The 18,650-nt window shown below is 45.6% G+C and overlaps 2 protein-coding genes across 8 annotated transcripts in view; both read left to right on the forward strand.

Moving 5' to 3' along the window:
* Positions 1 to 15,455, forward strand: part of LOC145360272 (pleckstrin homology domain-containing family G member 5-like) — a 141,592-nt gene extending 126,137 nt beyond the window's left edge. For 4 of the 7 annotated variants that reach the window (XM_080215388.1, XM_080215392.1, XM_080215387.1 and 1 more), the window contains 10 exons: positions 317 to 466; positions 3,913 to 4,023; positions 4,526 to 4,675; positions 5,069 to 5,206; positions 6,166 to 6,285; positions 7,904 to 8,036; positions 8,922 to 9,037; positions 9,511 to 9,659; positions 10,279 to 11,355; positions 14,436 to 14,490. In XM_080215388.1, the coding sequence (XP_080071514.1) occupies positions 317 to 466; positions 3,913 to 4,023; positions 4,526 to 4,675; positions 5,069 to 5,206; positions 6,166 to 6,285; positions 7,904 to 8,036; positions 8,922 to 9,037; positions 9,511 to 9,659; positions 10,279 to 11,350 (2,139 nt within the window). In that variant the 3' untranslated portion in view covers positions 11,351 to 11,355; positions 14,436 to 14,490. Of the gene's footprint in view, positions 1 to 316; positions 467 to 3,912; positions 4,024 to 4,525; positions 4,676 to 5,068; positions 5,207 to 6,165; positions 6,286 to 7,903; positions 8,037 to 8,921; positions 9,038 to 9,510; positions 9,660 to 10,278; positions 11,356 to 14,435 lie in introns of all 7 variants that reach the window. The other 3 variants (XM_080215390.1, XM_080215391.1, XM_080215386.1) reach the window with 3 other exon arrangements.
* A 147-nt stretch (positions 15,456 to 15,602) lies between these two features.
* LOC145360030 (tumor necrosis factor receptor superfamily member 25-like) overlaps positions 15,603 to 18,650 on the forward strand; it is a 41,443-nt gene continuing 38,395 nt past the window's right edge. The window contains exon 1 of the mRNA XM_080214928.1: positions 15,603 to 16,443. Coding sequence (XP_080071054.1) covers positions 16,390 to 16,443 — 54 coding nt within the window. The 5' untranslated portion in view covers positions 15,603 to 16,389. The remainder of the gene's footprint in view (positions 16,444 to 18,650) is intronic.

Consider the following 18,650-nt stretch of genomic DNA (forward strand, 5'->3'; position numbering starts at 1 on the left):
GCAGAATCTGGTTAATGTCAATACACATGTCCATTGCTTGTTTGCACACTGACTCTGGTGTTTGCCTGTACATAGGCTCAGGTGATTGTAGGCTCCAGTGATTATACTTTGGCCATGGTATGCACAGGTCTTGATGGTTGTCTGTAGACAGGCTCTGGTGGTTGCCTGTACACAGACCCTTGTGATTGCCTGCACACAGATGTTGGCGATTGTCTGTACTTTGGTCCTGGTTATTGTCTGTACACAGGCATGGAAATTTGTCAGTTGAACAAATGTGTGAAATACTAGGACTGATTTTACCCATGATGCCATGCAGGTGGAGCCAAAGAAACTATTCGGTAACGTACAGGAGATTATCCAACTGCACCAGAAGCTGTGGCGAGAGGTGATGGCTCCTCTGTTGCAAGCAGCCAGGGAGAGTAAAACATTGCTCAACCCCACCTACTTCCACAAGGGATTCAAGACAGTAAGTCACAGGCAATAGGTGTGTGGGGTTTGGGGTGGACAGGGGAGATGGGGGCGGAGGGGAGGGGGCGTGTAGTTGGGTTAATTAATAGTCAGTGGCTAATTGTACATCTGTTAGACTTAGATGAACAATAAATAAGCTGTAGTTTTATCCTGTGCCTCTTCAGCTGATTCTATGGTGTTGGTAAACTGTTGCTAAGCTGTTGCTGCACTCCTGCCATTCTACATCCCACTATTTGAGATGGGCACAAAATACAGCCTTGTGCTCTGCTGTAAGCTGCCACGATACACCATCTGCTGGTGTGACAGCATTAGCATATCTCCATTCTTGTTCTCACTGGGTATGATGCAGGAGAACAGGAATAAGAGATGGAGGACAGTGAGGATTAATGGAAGAAAAACGTGAAAACCCATCACTCGTACAACAAGCATGACTTTCCATATGTGACTATCTAGAGGCTTTGGATTTTAATTAGCTCCAGGTGGATAGAGTCAAAGAGGTTTACAGCATGGAAACAGGCTCTTCAGCTCAACTTGTCCATGCCACCCTTTTTTTTAAAACCCCTAACTAATCCCAATTGCCTGCATTTGGCCTATATCCCCCTATACCTATCATACCCACGTAGCTATCTAAATGCTTTTTAAAAGATAAAACTATACCCGTCTCCACCACTACCTCTGGCAGCTTGTTCCAGACACTCACCACCCTCTGTTTGAAAAAATTGCCCTCTGGATACTTTTGTATCTCTCCCATCTCACCTTAAACCTATGCCCTCTAGTTTTAGAGCACAGAACATAGAACACTACAGCACAAACAGGCCCTTCGGCCCACAAGTTGCGCCGATCATATCCGTACCTACCAGGCCATAGAACTATCTGTAACTCCCAATCCCATTAAATTCCATGTACTCATCCAGAAGTCTTTTAAAAGACCCCAGCAAGTTTGCCTCTACCACCACAAACAGCAGCCGATTCCACTCACTCACCACCCTCTGAGTGAAATACTGATCCCTAACATCTCCTCTGTACTTGCTCCCCAGCACCTTAAACCTGTGTCCTCTCGTAGCGATCATTTCAGCCCTGGGAAATAGCCTCTGAGAATCCACCCTATCTATTCCTCGCAACATTTTATAAACCTCTATCAGGTCGCCTCTCAACCTTCGTCTGTCCAGGGAGAAGAGTCCCAGCTCTCTCAACCTATCTTCATAAGGCATGCCTCCCAATCCAGGCAACATTCTTGTAAATCTCCTCTGCACCCTCTCAATAGCTTCTACGTCCTTCCTATAGTGAGGCGACCAGAACTGCACACAGTACTCCATGTGGGGTCTGACAAGGATCTTATAAAGTTGCAGCATTACCTCCTGACTCCTAAACTCAATCCCTCGATTAATGAAAGCTAGTACACCATATGCCTTCTTGGCCACATCCTCCATCTGCGAGGCCGATTTAAGAGCCCTATGGACCCGGACCCCAAGGTCCTTCTGCTCCTCAACACTGCTAAGACTCCTACCCTTGATATTGTACTCCTTCATCCCACTGGACCTGCCAAAATGGACCACCACACATTTATCCATGTTGAAATCCATCTGCCACTTCTCTGCCCAGTCTTGCATCCCATCTATGTCACGCTGCAACTTCTGACATCCCTCCAGACTATCCACAACACCACCAACCTTCGTTTCGTTGGCGAACTTACTAACCCATCCCTCCACTTCCTCATCCAGGTCATTTATGAAAATGACAAACAGCAAGGGTCCTAGAACAGATCCCTGGGGCACTCCACTGGTGACCGACCTCCATGCAGAAAAAGACCCATCTACAACCACTCTCTGCCTTCTGCAGGCACGCCAGTTCTGGACCCACAAGGCCAAAGCCCCTTGGATCCCATGCCCTCTCACCTTCTCAAGAAGTCTTGCATGGGGGACCTTATCAAATGCTCCCTATCTTTGGGAAAAGATATCAACTATCTACCTTGTCTATGCCTCTCATTATTTTATAGACCTCTATCAGGTCACCCCTCAGCCTTCTACACTCCAGAGAAAAAAGCCAAAATCTATTCCGCCTCCCTTTACAACCCAATCCATCAAGTCCCAGTAGCATCCTAGTAAGTCATTTCTGCACTCTTTCTAGTTTACTAATATCCTTTCTATAATAGGGTGACCAGAATTGCACACAGTCTTCCAAGTCTGGCCTTACCAATGTCTTGTACAACTTCAACAAGACGTCCCAACTCCTGTATTCAATGTTCTGACCGATGAAACCAAGCATGCTGAATGCCTTCTTCACCACTCTGTTCACCTGTGAGTCCATTTTCAAGGAGCTATGAACATGTACCCCTAGATCTCTTTGTTCTCTCCCCAGCGCCCGACCATTAACTGAGTAAGTCCTGCCCTGGTTCAGCCTACCAAAATGCATCACCTTGCATTTATCTAAATTAAACTCCATCTGCCATTGTCAGCCCACTGGCCCAATTGATCAAGACCTTGTTGCAATTGGAGATAACTTTCTTCACTGTCCACTATGCCACCAATCTTGGTGTCATCTGCAAATTTACTAATCATGCCTCCGATATTCTCATCCAAATCATTAATATAAATGACAAATAACAGTGGGCCCAGCACTGATCCCTGAGGCACACAGCTGGTCACAGGCCTCCAGTTTGGAAAACAATTCTCTACAACCACCCTCTGGCTTCTGTTAAGAAGCCAATTTTGTACCCATTTAGATACCTCACCTTGTATCCCATGAGATTTAAGTTTATGCTACAACCTACCATGCAGTACCTTGTCAAAGATCTTGCTAAAGTCCATGTAGACAACATCAACTGCACTGCCCTCATCTACCTTCTTGGTTACCTCTTCAAAAAACTCAGTTAAATTTGTGAGACATGATCTTTCACTCACAAAGCCATGCTGACTGTCCCTAATCAGTCCTTGCATCTCTAAATGCCTGTAGTTCCTGTCTCTGAAAATACCTTCCAACAATTTACCCACCACAGATGTGAGGCTCACTGGCTTGTAGTTCCCAGGCTTTTTCCTGCAGCCCTTTTTAAACAAAGGCACAACATTTGCTACTCCCACAGGCACCTCATCTGTGACTATTTATGATTCAAATATCTCAGCTAGGGGACCCGCAATTTTCTCCCTTGCCTCCCACAATATCCTGGGATACACTTCATCAGATCCATGGTTGAGATGATCAACCATAGTTGTAATGAATGGTGGAGAATGCCCGATGGGCTGAATGGCCTACTCCTGCTCCCGTGTTCCAATGCTGCAGATTCCCTGAGGTCAGCCAGAATTAGTTTAAAACCAGTTCCCTCTCAGCCAAATCTAACAGACTCTCCTTGTGTGGTTACAATGTCCACAAATAGTCCAGACCTCTCAAATTCTGAACAATTGCTGCTCATTTCTGTATTTAGCATTTGTTTCTCTCTTCACTCTTCAGTTTGGTGTGCGCTTTAAGCCATATATACAATACTGCATGGAGGAGGAAAGCTGCATGGAGTACATGAGAAACCATCTCCGTGACAACGAACATTTCAGGATCTACATAACGGTCAGTGTCATTCATTGACCTCTCCGTGCTCCGTCTGATACGATAGGGAGCAGAGGGAAAGGCAGTTTTAGGGTGCTCAATTTACTGTAGCTATCTGCAGGCACAAGGTAGAAATGCAGGGAGTGCAGCGGCATGATGACACAGTGGTTAGCACTGCTGCCTCACAGTGCCAGGGACCTGGGTTTGATTCCCAGCTTGGGTTACTGTGTGTACTTGGCACATTCTCCCCATGTCTGCAAGGGTTTCCTTTGGGTGCTCTGGTTTCCTCCCACAGTCTGAAAGACTTGCTGGTTAGGTGCATTGGCCATGCTAAATTCTCCCCCAAACTGGCGCCGGAGTGTGGCGACTTGGGGATTTTCACAGGAATTTCATTACAGTGTGAATGTAAGTCTACTTGTGACTAAAAACTAAACTTTAAAGAGAGAGACAGACAGAGTGGCAGTGAGTTTTAGGAACTGAGGCAATGTGTTTCCTACATAATTACTTTTGTGTCCATTTGCAGTGGGCAGAGACTCACAAGCAGTGTAATCGCTTGAAGCTGAATGACATGTTGGTCAAACCTCATCAACGACTCACCAAATACCCACTACTCCTCAAGTCTATCCTCAAAAAAACAGATGACCCTCATTCCAGGGACGCCATCATGAGCATGGTATGTACACTTCCTGATCTCAGTCACAGGCATGCTCTCTGTCACTATTGGTCTCGCTCATGCTCTTAGTCACAGTCACTCTGTCACACTCTCAATCATGGTCACATTATAGATACACTTGATGCTGTGAGCACTGTTAATTGCTCACATTGTCATTCTTACTCAAGCTATTAATCATAATCTGGCACTCTCTTGCTCAGTCACACCCTCAGTCATGGCTGTTGGTCACGGCCATGCTGTCACTCTTGGACACATTCTTGGTCACAGTATCTATTCCCACTGGCTGGAATTTGACTTGGTTAAACATCCTGAGCCCATCTTGCTGGTTGTGAGGTCTGCGATACATTGATGTGCCTCCTTGGACCCTAACTTAAATTTTGCTTTTATTTCCAGGTCAGTTCCGTTGAGAGTTTTATTGCACACGTGAATTCCCGAATGCATCAGCAGCAGGAGCAGCAGCGATTGGCAGAGATTATTAATCGCATTGATTCCTATGAGGTAGTGGATGGGAGCTCAGATGAAGTGGAGAAGGTAAAAGAGAGACTGAGCAATGTGGAGAGATCCTGAAGCAGAGAGAGCGCAGACAAATGCAAGGGGAAAGAGGCAAAGGCAAGGGGATCAGAGGCCCAGGGGAGAGACTAACAGGAAGAGAAGTCAAGTCACAAAGACTGGAGAGAGACTGAGGCCTAATGCACCTTGTGAAGCAAGTTACCATCCTTCACCGCATCTCAGTTGAGGAGTCAGCCTGGTTCAAAAAGTGTAGGCCACAATGTGCCATGGACCTGCCGGGAGTTTCTAATCTGCTCTCTCCTAAATTCCTTCCTCAGCATAGAATAAAAATGCACAATGATGATTTTGTAATTCACCATTTTCTGAGTGTTAGAAAGACCCACTGACCCACATATCTATCCATTGCTTCTCATGTATTGAGAGATACCTTTCTCAGATTTTTGGGAAGTGGTATTCCAAGGATTAGTGTTGCGATGCCTGCTATTCATCATTTATATAAACGGGATAAACTTGGGAATTGGAAGTACAATGTCAAAATTTGTGGATTATGCTAAATTGGGGGATACAGTTTATACTGAGGAAGACTGTAACAGGACACAAGGCAAACTTGCAGTGGATTTATAGTTAGCAAATGATGAGAGTGAGGAGGAGCTTTTTGGTAGGAACTCTAAGGAGGCCAAATACTGTTTGGAGCATAAATATTTAAATGGTGTCAAGGAACACCAGGGATTTAGGGATGCAAGAGGAACAAATCATTTTAATACCCATTAACAACCTATGTGAGAATATTATTGAAATTGCAGGAAAGCCTCGATGACTTTATAGATTAAAGGGAACAAGCAGCCCAAAGACCTACCTGTAAATGAATACATACCGTTAAGTACTGATGCTTCCAATGGGCAGTGGACACAAATTGCCCACAGTTGTGCAGGTAATGGGCACAATCTGCCAGGTTCTGACTGGCCCTTTTGTTGTTTTAGGTTTTGAAGGAGTTTTGCCGCTTGGACCTGACAGCTCCGATGCTCGGGACCTCACCTGATGACACCCGGCAACTGCAGCTCGAGGGAAGCCTGAAAATGAAAGAAGGAAAAGACAGCAAGGTGAGTTGCTGGTCAAGAAAGAATGAGGGGGCAAGAGTATGGGCATTGGTGAGGGCATTACCAAGAGGCTGAGTCACAGAGTGCCTGTTGAACCATCCCAATTTGATTAGCCTCCAAGTGTTCATTGTCTGGATGCTGCATCTCTGGGTGCTCTCAGTTTTTCTCAGTGTTCAGTCTCTCAGTCTCTGGGTTTCTCAGTGTCCAGGTTCAGGGTTTCTCAATGTTCAGTTTCTCAGTCTCTGGGTTTCTCGGTGTCCAGTCTCTGGGTTTCTCGGTGTCCAGTTTCTGGGTTTCTCGGTGTCCAGCCTCTGGGTTTCTCGGTGTCCAGCCTCTGGGTTTCTCGGTGTCCAGCCTCTGGGTTTCTCGGTGTCCAGCCTCTGGGTTTCTCGGTGTCCAGCCTCTGGGTTTCTCGGTGTCCAGCCTCTGGGTTTCTCGGTGTCCAGCCTCTGGGTTTCTCGGTGTCCAGTCTCTGGATGTCTCAGTGTCCAGTCTCAGTGTTCAGTTTCTCAGATGCTGGGTTTCTCAGTGTGCAGTCTCTGGTTTCTCAGTATCTGTGTTTTTCAGTGTCCAGCCTCAGTGTTCAGTTTCTCAGTCTCTGGGTCTCTTAGTGTCCAGTCTCTGGGTTTCTCGGTGTTCAGTTTTCAGTCTCTGTGTTTCTCAGTGTCTAGTCTTTGGGTTTCTCAGTGTCCAGTCTCTCAGTCTCTGTGTTTCTCAGTGTCCAGTTTCTCAGTCTCTGGGTTTCTCAGTGTCCAGTCTCTGGATTTCTCAGTGTCCAGTTTCTCAGTCTCTGGATTTCTCAGTGTCCAGTCTCTGGGTTTCTCAGTATCCAGTCTCTCAGTCTCTGGGTTTCTTAGTGTCTAGATTCTGGATTTTTCATGCCCAGTCACTGTTTATTGGTTTCTCAGTGTCCAGTCTCTCAGTCTCTGGGTTTCTCAGTGTCCAGTCTCTAGATTTCTCAATGTTCAGTTTCTCAGTCTCTGGGTTTCTCAGTGTCCTGTCACTAGGTTTCTCAGTGTCCAGACTCTGGGTTTCTTAGTGTCCAGTTTCTCAATCTCTGGGTTTAAGAACATAAGAAATAGGAGCAGAAGTAGGCCAACTAGCCCCTCAAGCCTGCCCCACCATTCAATAAGATCATGGCTGATCTGTTGTGGCTCAGTTCCACATTCCCGCCCTCTCTCCATAACCCTTAATCCCCTCTCTTATCAAAAACCCATCAACCCGCGTTTGTTGCATTGTTATTGGTGAACAAAAACCCCAAATTGATTATGCAATAACTGACATTGTATTTTTGTGAAAGGATAATGTATGGTATGAATATAATGACAGGCTGGCTTTTGTGGTTTTAAAGAAAACAACTTATTCGATTGACAGGAAGCAAATATTTTGGGGGTTAATGGATATTGTTTGGACCAGTCTCTGGGTTTCTCACTGTCCAGTCCCCAACATTCAGTTTTTCAGGTGCTGGGCTTCTCAGTGTCCAGTCTCTGAATTTCTCAGTGTTCAGTTTCTCAGTCTCTGGGTTTCTCAGTGTCCGGTCTTCTTGCTGTTTTTGTCTTTTGGTGTCTCAATTTAGGCAGGATTGTTCCCTGCAGTTAGACCACAACCCTTTCTTTTACAGATGGATGTTTACTGTTTCCTCTTCACTGATATTTTCCTCATCACCAAACCCGTGAAGAAGATGGAGAAGACTAAAGTAATTCGGCAACCATTGCTCGTAGACAAAATTATCTGCAGGGAGCTGAGAGATCCTGGTGAGTTACACCAGAACTAAGCAGACCTCTGAGTATTCCATCATACTCCTTATTTGTTAGGTTTGGGAAAGGTTTTGAAAAGTAACTGAGAGTCACTTAGCAAGGAATGCCCAATGTCTGACCTGCTGTTACATCCACAGTATCTGTGTGGCTTGTTAAGTTTCTAGTCAATGGTAACTTCAGGATGTTGATGGTGGGAGATACAGCAATGTTAATGCCATTGAACATCAAGGTGGAATGGCTGGATTCTCTCTTGTTGTTCAAAGCCATTGCCTGGCACCTGTGTAGTGTGAATGTAACATGCCACTTAACGCTTGCCTCAGTATTGTCCAGGTCTTGCAGCATGCAGCACAGACTGAGTGGTGAATCATCGGCATCCACCACAATTTCTGACCTTATGATGCTGTGTGTGCTTCTGTATGTGCTTGCATGTTGAGTGTTTCTGTGTGTTTTTGCATGTTGTGTGTTTCTGTGTGTGTTTGCATGTTGTATGTTCTTGTGTGTGTGTTTGTATGTGTGTACGCTTCTGTGTACTTGCATATTGTGTGTTTTTGTGTGTGTTTGCATGGTGTGTGTTCCTGTATGTGTGTGTGTATGTGTTTCTCTGTGTGTGTGTTTCTGTGTACGTGCTTCTCTGTGTTTTTGGTGTGTGTGTGTGTTTCTGTGTCTGCATGCGTTTCTGTGTGTTTGTTTCTGTATGCGCGTGTTTCTGTGTGAGGTGTTTGTGTATGTGATTCTGTGTGCACATGTGTTTCTGTGTGTGGTGTTTTTACGTGTGATTCTGTATGCACATGTGTTTCTGTATGTGGTATTTGTGTGTATGAGAGTGTCCGTGTATGTGTTTCTGTGTGTATCACATTTAACAATGATTCTGTCCATTCCTAGGCTCTTTCCTGCTGATTTATCTGAATGAGTTTCACAATGCAGTCAGTGCCTTCACCTTTCAAGCCAACGTGACCGGGCAATCCAGAGCATGGATTGAGGCTATATTCAATGCTCAGGTAATGTGTTACTGATGGACAGAAGCCTAACTGCAGAGTGAGTGGAGGGGGGTTACAATTTTCGGGCCATACACTGATGAAAATCAAATGGAGTTTGGATCACAAGGTCACTATGGCTGAGTGGGACACTCAAGTTTGAGTAGGGGTTCCATTTGTAGACACGCAGGGTAGAATAGGTGTAGGGTGATGCGGCGGCGCGGGCTCGTTGGGCCGAAGGGCCTGTTTCCCGTGCTGGGTTGTTCCTTGTTCTTTGTTCTTTGTTCAAACTGGTCAATTCCACTGATGAACTGTATAGTAATGTGGCAAGCAAAGTTACTTCACAGAACAACCTTTGACATTCCCCACTCTGGGTGTCCAATGTCTGCAACAAAACACTGAAGAATTCCAAACTCTCATGTGTGTGTCCGACCATCCTCTGACCATTCCACTTAAAACGTACTGATCTAACACATGCATTTAATTTAATAATCTAGAACCTGCTGGAGAGATTACGGGACCAGGAGTCTGTGCAGAAACAGTGTAGGCTGCCTGATGAAGAAGATGTGGAGAGTGGGACCTCTGCAACGGAGTCACCATCACTGTTACACAAGTTCACTGACAACACACTTGGATCACAGCAGGGGTGAGTACGTTCATTGTATTTCCCGTACGACCTATCTTTAGGCTGTTACTGAGACCAATTCACCTTCTCTGGAGCCTATCCTCCACCTGTGCCTAGCTTAAGTCTGATGGACAAGTTCAGGCATAGATGGACGTCAGTTACATTATCTCTCTGCCCTCTCACATCACCCAACTCTTTCTAAAATGATCACAGAGCTTGACACTCCTTTCATATTTAAATCTCTTTCTATGTAACATTTCCTGATCTCCGTACCGAAGGTGTCTTTTTCCTGGTTTTAACCCTTGAAACTGACAACAGGAGAAATTAAGACTTTTTTAATTTGTGAAGGTATATCTAGGGTGTTAGTATAGGTTATATTGGTTTTCTGCTCTCTTTCTCTCTGTCTCTCTCAGTATCTACGTTTTTCTCTCTATACATGAATGTCTCTATCTGTTTCTGTCTCTGTTTCACTTTGTCTTTCAATCTGTCTCTCTCTCTCCTTGTCTCCCTGTCTCCACAAGCCTCTCTCTTTGCTCATTCCTCCTTCCCATCTCTCTCTCTCTCTCTGTCTCTCTTTTGCATATCTCTCTTCTTTCCTTGCCTCTCCCTTATTTCATTAATTTGTTTGTCTCTCTTGCAGTCAGTCAGACAATGTACCAGGGAGAGTTCCTGTTGTGATGATCGACGCAAATGAAGATCTTTCCTCACCTGACAGTGAGAGAACTGCTTCTCACTCCGATGACATCTCGCTTCAAAGTACAGAGTCCTCCAGCACTCCCACTCAGGAGCTTCTCGACCATGGGGTGACCTCTTCAGGCCTCTTGATACCAAATACCAAAGGCCAGGTGTTGGAGAATGATGACTGCCACTTGGCCTCTATTGACAGCGCTTATGGCACTTTGTCTCCAAGCTCAGTCCATGGATTTGAAGAGCGACAACAGGAATCAGCAGATGAAGATGGAGAGTTGACTCCCTGTCAGCAGTCAGCATCAATGCAGATTTGCCGACACAATTTGGTCCAGTCCCTGCATTGCAAATCCAATATCTTCAAATCAAAATCAGAAACTAATCTTCTCCGGCTCATTGCCTCATCTTCAGAACCCTGCATTTTGAGTCGGCCATCTCTGAGTAAGAGCCTGACCGAACTCTGTGTGCTCACAGCAGGAACAAACATCCAGCTCAAAACCTCCAATGAGGGATTGTCAAACAAGGCTGCTCTCCCCCATCTGCACTCTCACACAATCACCAAGGTGATGGAGGTTCTCAAACGAGCAGAAGCTCAACAGATGAAAACAACTTCATGGCCTAGCTCGCAAGGAAGGACATGGAGGGCTGTGGACACAGAAAGTGTAAACACCAGTGACAGCAAACTGTCAGAGATGGAGGAGCTGAATTTTGTGAAGCAGCATGCTTACCCTGTAGATGGACCAAGCTTGGAGCCTGATTCACAGCCCTGCACATTGTCATGCTGTGGTACAGAGAGTGAGTTGAACTTTCTGTATGTTACAAACAAGCTCACGGCCCCTCAGAGTCAGGAGGAAGAGACCAAGGGGCAACTGAGGGCCAGCAGTGTCTCTGAACATTCCAAACGGACAATGTCAGACCCTAAACCTGGGCAGCACCGCAAACTGACCCTGGCAGAACTATACAGAATACGGACCAGCCTGCTTCTAAACTCCACATTGACTGCATCGTACGTCACTATAACCTGAGGGGGGTGAGAGGTGAAAGGAATGTGGTGGGTGGAACGGTAGAACTGAAAGAGGAGTTTGGGGTAGGGGAAGGTTGTCAGATGGGGGAAGTGAGTTGGGTGGGGGGGCCTGAGGAAGGGAACTGAAAATGTGGTTGAGGGAGCAGGAGATAAGGAGTTGGAGTGGGTGTTGCTGAAACTTTTATTCTTCAGGCCATCCATTGCCTCCTGTTTTAATAGATTCTGCTTGCTGCCCAATTTCAGATGGGGTGACCACTCTTTATCAAAGTCTCTGAGCCAGATCCAGTCACTTCCAATCAGTGTTGTATCAGTACACTGATCTCCCCTATACTGCAGGGCAGTTGGCCCTGTACCCCAATCAAGAAAGAGTGATTGGCTTAGTTCCCACTCCTGACTGATGGACAGGGATTGCTGCTGGAAAATGAGCAAGTAACACAAAGTGTGTTGTGGCTGCACACACACAAGGACTGCTGCTGTGTCAGGTGACAGAAGATAACAATGGCAATTTTATAACCCTGAAATTTCAGCACTTACTGAGCCCTCAGATTTTTTTCATATATTTGTCCATGAGAGTGAGTTTTATTGACAAGGCCAACAGTTGTTGCCTTTCCATAATAGCCCTTAAGCAGATGGTGGTGACATACCTTCTTGAACTAAAATACATCCACAGTTCTATTAGGGAGTTCCAAGATTTTGTCCCAGCAACAATGGGGGGATGACAATATAGTTCCACGTCAGGATGGTGTGTGACTTGGAGGGAGACTTTCAGATGGTGGTGTTCCCATACAGTTAGAATCATAGAAACATAGGATCCCTACAGTGTAGAAAAAGCCCATTTGGCCCATCGAGCCTGCACTGACAACAATCCCACTCTGGCCCTATCCCCGTAACCCCATCTATTTGCCCTGCTAGTTCCCCTGACACTAAGGGGCAATTTAGCATTGCCAATCAACCTAACCTGCACATCTTTGGACTGCCCTCATCCTTCTAGGTGGCAGAGGTCACAGGTTTGGGAGGTACTGTCGAAAGAGAGTTGATGAGTTGTTGCAGTGCATCACGTAGATGGTACACACTGCTGATACTGTGCATCTGTGATAAAGGAATAAATATTTAAGGTGGTCGATTAGGTACTGATCAAACAATTGCTTTACCCTGGATAATGCCTGGCTGTTCCTAATTGTTGTTGGATCTGTGCTCGTCCAGGAAGTGGCCAGAATTCCATCACACTTCAGGCTTGTGCTTTATAGCTGGTGGACAGGCTTTGTGGAATCAGCAAATGAGTTACTCAACACTGAATGCTGGTCAGTTAATTTCTGGTCAATGGTTTCCCCTCAGAATGATGATGCTAAAAATTCAGTAATGATAAAGCCATTAAGTGTCATGGGGAGCTGATTAGATTCTCTCAATTTGGGAGATGAGCATTGCCTGGCACTTGTGTAGCATGAATGCTCCTAACATAGGCCAGAAGATATTATGAGCAGGGGGAATACAGTATGGCAAGATAAACCCAGCAGCAAACACAACTATAAGCAAATTATCCAGCTATCTTCACCCTCATCCCACCTCCACCAACCAGTTTCCACATTTCCTTTCCCCAAGTATGTCTTCCCTCAATCTCTGCTACATTCCCTCACCAAACCTGTGTTTCCCAATATTGAGTCTCTCTCCTTCCCTAAGTGTATCTCTCAACCTCAGCTGTTGTCATCCTCACCCCTGTTACCTAAATTGTCACTGACACCCACTCAGACATCTTGTTCACTCTCCATATGCCACATTATGTACATCTCCTAATCCATCCAATCTCTCCACCTTCTGTCTGTCCCTTATACACTCACCAGCTGTGCTGGAATCATAGCATGCCACCAATTCAGAAAGAGACCACCCGGCTCTGCATTGAGTCTGTACCAGCTTTCTGAAAGAGCATCTTACCAGGCTCACCCTCTTTGCCCTGTATCCATAACCCTGCACATTTACTATGGATAATCCACCTAACCTACACATCTTTGGACACTAAGGTGCAATTGGTTGCTCAGTGTTTAGCATCACTGCCTCACAGCGCCAGGGACCCAGGTTCGATTTCCAGCTTGAGTCACCGCATGTGTGGAGTTTGCATATTCTCCTCATGTCTGCATGTGTTTCTTCCGAATGCTTTGGTTTCCTCCCACAGTCTGAAAGCTGTGGTGGTTGGATGCGTTGACCCAAAAAGGCGCCAGAGTGCGGTGTCAAGAGGAATTTCACTGTAACTTCATTGCAGTGTTAATGTAAGCCTTACTTGTGACTAATAAATAAAAAAACTTTAAAAAAAACAATTTAGCATGGCCAGTCCACCTAACCTGCACCTTTGGAGTGTGAAAGGAAACCGGAGCACCCGGAGGAAACCCTCACAGACACAGGAAGAATGTACAAACTCCACACAGTCACCCAAGGCTTTAATCAACCCGGCTCCCTGACGCTGTGATGCAACAGTGCTAACCACTGTGCCATTCTCACTCCCCTACTCCCCAATATCTTATTCCCCCTCTCGCTGTCTCTCTGCACGCACTAACTGTTCCTCTTCCCTGACAGGAAGTACCCTTCTCCCCCTGAAATGTTTTTCTCTCCCCTAGCGGATGTCTTCCCCAGACTTCACTTCCCCCTTCTCTAGTGCATCTTGCTCCCATTCCAATAATATCTTTATATTCCTCCGCAATTGTCCCTTCTTCAGGCGTCTCCCTCTCCCCATAAATATAATTCACCCTCCGCCCTGGCCCAGCTATCATCCTCCCCTCTGCTGTGCCCAATATTATTCCCTCTCTCTCCCCAATTGCATTTCCTCCCAGCAGGAGTCATTCTTCCTCCCGCTCACAGTGTCTTCCATCCAGTGTCTTACTGCCCTTCACACCTGAAGCCTTTTTGCTATTTGACGGAAACCCATTCTGATATAGAATCATACAGCCATTTTGCCCATTGGACCTGTGTTGACTCACTGAAATGTAAATCTGAGCTCCTCTCCTTCCCCATCACCCTGCAAATTTCTCTTTTTTTAGATATATAATGCTGAGATGTTCTAACCTGTTCTGAACAATCCCTCCTTCTTTCATTCACAGGGAAGTGTAGCCAACATTTACTGGACATGAGCAGAGGGACCTGGAATTCAAATGGACGGACTGGCATGGAACTTGAACTCTGACCTTCTGAGGCACCCATCACCACAGTCCATGAAGCATTTTTGCACATGCTCAGAATGGAACTGAGAATGATGTCAAAGCTCATGGACACATTACAGACTGAGCATTTAGTGCAGAGAGGGGGCAACGAGTGAACATGGACCTTGTATTTTGGGAGTGACAAAAGCATGTGTCAGGCTGGTGACCTCTCCCAATGATTGCTCTTACTGAGAATCATAAATGCACTATTATTTAGATCTATAAAATCACCCAGTGTTCAGCAGGACCTGGGCTTTGTCATGAGGCAAAGAAAAGGGATGTTTGAATACCTGTCCTTATTTATCTCCTCTCTCTCGTCCCCACCCGTCCTCTACCCACTTTCTGTGTTGACCCCTCTCAGCTTCCTCTCTTCACCAGTTTCCTTACCTTCTCCTGTTCCCATCCCATCTTTTTCTCTCTGCCTTCACCTGCCCTATTTTCTTCTCTTTCCTTTACTCCACTTCTCCCCTGTCTTCTTTTCTCTCCCTCTTCTCTTCCTTTCACTCAGCCAATGATTGAACAAGAACTGGCACCAACCAGCATGTGGCTGTGTCAACTATGAGACTATGAACTCATTTGTCTATCAGGTGATCATGGGGCCAATGGAGACCATGATTCTCAATGGACTCAGCAGCAAATTGAGGCTGCACAGGGCATCCTGTCACAGGCACTGAGTCCATCTTCTATTCTCAGCTTCTAGTGAGGAAGCTGATCTCAGGATGGGCATGAAGATGAGTTGCGACAAATCCCAACTTCTGAACTGAGCCCCTCCCAGAAATAAAGTCCTTTCACCAAACCTGTTAGCGCCTGAAGGTGGTGAAAACCAAGGAATCTTCCGGTTATTTGAAGAGCATAGATTTTTTTTCTTGTCAGTCTGCATCTGCTGTTTGCTTCCCTTAAACTAGCAATAATGTTTTTCCCTTAATTATGTTAATTATGTATAAAGTTTCATATTTATTAAGCTTTTGTGTTCATTTTATAATGTGTGTGTATACCTGTTATTGGATTTGTTGGCAACATCTACACCATCCTCACTGTCCTCAATGTAGGCGTATAGTTACTCCTCCTCTCCACTTGTATTCCTGTGCTTCCCTCTTGCTCTCCAACTTCCTCTCTTACTATTCCCTTGTCACATTTCAATCTCTTTCTCTCCTTGGCTGGAATTTTCCAACTGCTCACATCGACAAGATCTTCTGGTAGCACCTATAGCACACCCCCAACGCAGGTTTACCAGTGGCGTAGAATGCAGTCAGTGGGAAATCTCATTGACAGGATGAGATCAGAAGAAAGACGCTGCAGGGAGGCCAGAGAACAGAGAATCTGCTCCCCCCACCTTTCTCTTTCCCTGTATCTCTCAGTCCCTGTGTCTCTCGCTATCTGTTCATTTCTCGCCATCTCCTTGCTCATAATCACCCTCGTTTTCAGTTTTTCTACCTACCTTTGCAATTCTGCGCTTCCCCAACCCTCCCTGTGCCTGTGTGTTAGTCTGCCAATTTATCTTTCTCTCTCATCTATCACACTTTGTCACTCATCTGTCCTGTCTCACTCTTATTCTGTCAGTGGATTTACCTTTCTCAGTCCATCTGAAATCGGCTCTTTCCACTGCTTGATTTCTAACCCAGCCTGCGTGTCTGTCTCTCTCTCTCTCTCTGTGATTATGATCTCCATAAGCACGTTGGCTTGTGGTTCTGCCAGTTCCTGTTTCCACCCTGCACACACTGTTTCATAATCGTATTTGAATCTCAGTATCAAATTAACTTGGTAAAGTATTCTGAGAAGTGCGTGCGCTGGACTCAAAAACAGCTTCATCTAGACTCCCCGAATCTGTCCAAAGCTGAAGCTGGAACTCAGCACCATGAGGATTGAATTTGGAATCAGGAGGCAAAGCTGGATGTGGATCTGGTTTGGGGTGAGTTGGTGAGGCTGAATATGGGAGCAAGAACTGGAGGAGCAATTTTAAATATAACCAGGAATGAAAACCAGGAACAAAAACTAGACTCATAGCAAAATATTGTGGATGCTGGAAATCTGAAATACAAACAAAATATGGTGGAAAAACTCAGCAGATCTGGCAGCATCTGCGGAGAGAGAAATAGTTGATGTTTCAAGTTGTATGACTTCTTCAGAGTGAGTTCTGAAGAAATCATATGGATTCAAAGCATTAACTCTATTTCTCTCTTCACACATGCTGAGTCTTTCCAGCATTTTTTGCTTTTATTTCAGAAACTGGAATCATTGATTTACTTGTAAATTATAATAATTTTCATCATTTGGTTTAACTTTTAGTTTGTTCCATATTTTTCTATAAAGTGAAACCCCTCCCATAATCTCTGGGACTTTTTCTGTTATTGTTGCTTTCTTGAATATTTGCAAGTTTTGCCGTATTGTGCTTTGACATGGTTTACCCAGTTAAGTGAACCATTTATAAACACAGGAAGTTTTCTTGAGTCAGTCCCTTTATCTTGTTGCCTCATTATTTCTATTTTTCAATGGAGGGTAAAAGAGGTTATAATCTACGTATTTTATTGCCTAAGGTGGGGATCAAGTTGATGTGAAGAACACAAGTTTAAAACAGAGATAGAGGATTGAATTTTTATCTCCAGGCATATGCAAATACTGAACATTGCTACTTCAGAAAAGAGCGATGTTCAGATCTGGAAGGGTGTGGAAAGGGCTGTGGTTATTGTACTAAGGAACAGAACTGCAAATACTGCATGGAGCTGATGCTGTCTGGAAAATGTCAGCTGTAATATTTTGGACCCAAACTGTCTTGTTTGAAACTTGGCGAGTTGTTTTAAATTCAGAAAACCAGATTTTACCTAAGGTGATTAAATGGATTAAACTTCAGTGATTCACTTTAGTGCTGATTCCAAGTTGCTTGATGCCAAACTGGAAACCACATTACCTCTGTTGCAGAAATACAAGTGAAAGTGAATTAAAATGAGACGATTGCATTGACAGTGAATTGAACGCGTATAGTTCAATCGTTGTGGTTTACTATTTCCATTCTGAATAAGCTAGGCTTGTACTCGTTAGAGTTTAGAAGAATGAGGGGAGATCTCACTGAGATGTATAAGATGATGAATGGGATGGATAGGATAGAGGTGGAGAGACTCTTCCCGCTCAGAAAGGACAGTAGGACTAGGGGGCACAGCCTCAAGATAAAGGGGGGGGCGGCTTAGAACGGAGTTGAGGAAGAACTTCTTCACTCAAAGGGTGGTGAATCTCTGGAATTCTCTGCCCGTTGAAGTGGTGGAGGCTGCCTCGCTCAATATTTTTAAGACGCGGGTTGATGGGTTTTTGATAAGAGAGGGGATTAAGGGTTATGGGGAGAGAGCAGGAAAGTGGAACTGAGACACGACAGATCAGCCATGATCTTATTGAATGGCGGGGCAGGCTCAAAGGGCTAGATGGCCTACTCCTGCTCCTATTTCTTATGTTCTTATGTTATGTTCTTATGTTATGTTCTTATGTTATGTTCTTATGTTATGTTCTTATGTTATGTTCTTATGTATTCTGAACTGAGAGATGTTGGTTTAGCATGTACAGTGACCAAGAACTGCGGCATGAAGCAGAGCTCTTCTGGGTTGCTTGTCAGCACAGATCCTTGTCTTGAGTTAGGTGTGAGGGCAAACCTGACTCAGGCCTTGGCCTCAGGATGGGTGTCAGGACAGGTCCTGGCCTGAGGCTGGATGTCAGGGAAGGCCCCTGCTTCATGCTGGCTGTGAGAACAGGCTCAGACCAGCCTTGGATTAGGTGTGTGAGGACAGACCTGGCCCTGCCTGCGGCTGGATGTGAGGACAGGCCTGGCCCTGCCTGCGGCTGGATGTGAGGACAGACCTGGTCCTGCCTGCGGCTGGATGTGAAGACAAGCCTGGTCCTGCCTGCGGCTGGATGTGAGGACAGGCCTGGTCCTGCCTGCGGCTGGATGTGAGGACTGGCCTGGTCCTGCCTGCGGCTGGATGTGAAGACAAGCCTGGTCCTGCCTGCGGCTGGATGTGAGGACTGGCCTGGTCCTGCCTGCGGCTGGATGTGAAGACAAGCCTGGTCCTGCCTGCGGCTGGATGTGAGGACTGGCCTGGTCCTGCCTGCGGCTGGATGTGAGGACAGGCCTGG

The sequence above is a fragment of the Carcharhinus amblyrhynchos genome, chromosome 30 (assembly GCF_965287045.1).
Source record: "Carcharhinus amblyrhynchos chromosome 30, sCarAmb.v2.hapA, whole genome shotgun sequence".
Lineage (NCBI taxonomy): Eukaryota > Metazoa > Chordata > Chondrichthyes > Carcharhiniformes > Carcharhinidae > Carcharhinus > Carcharhinus amblyrhynchos.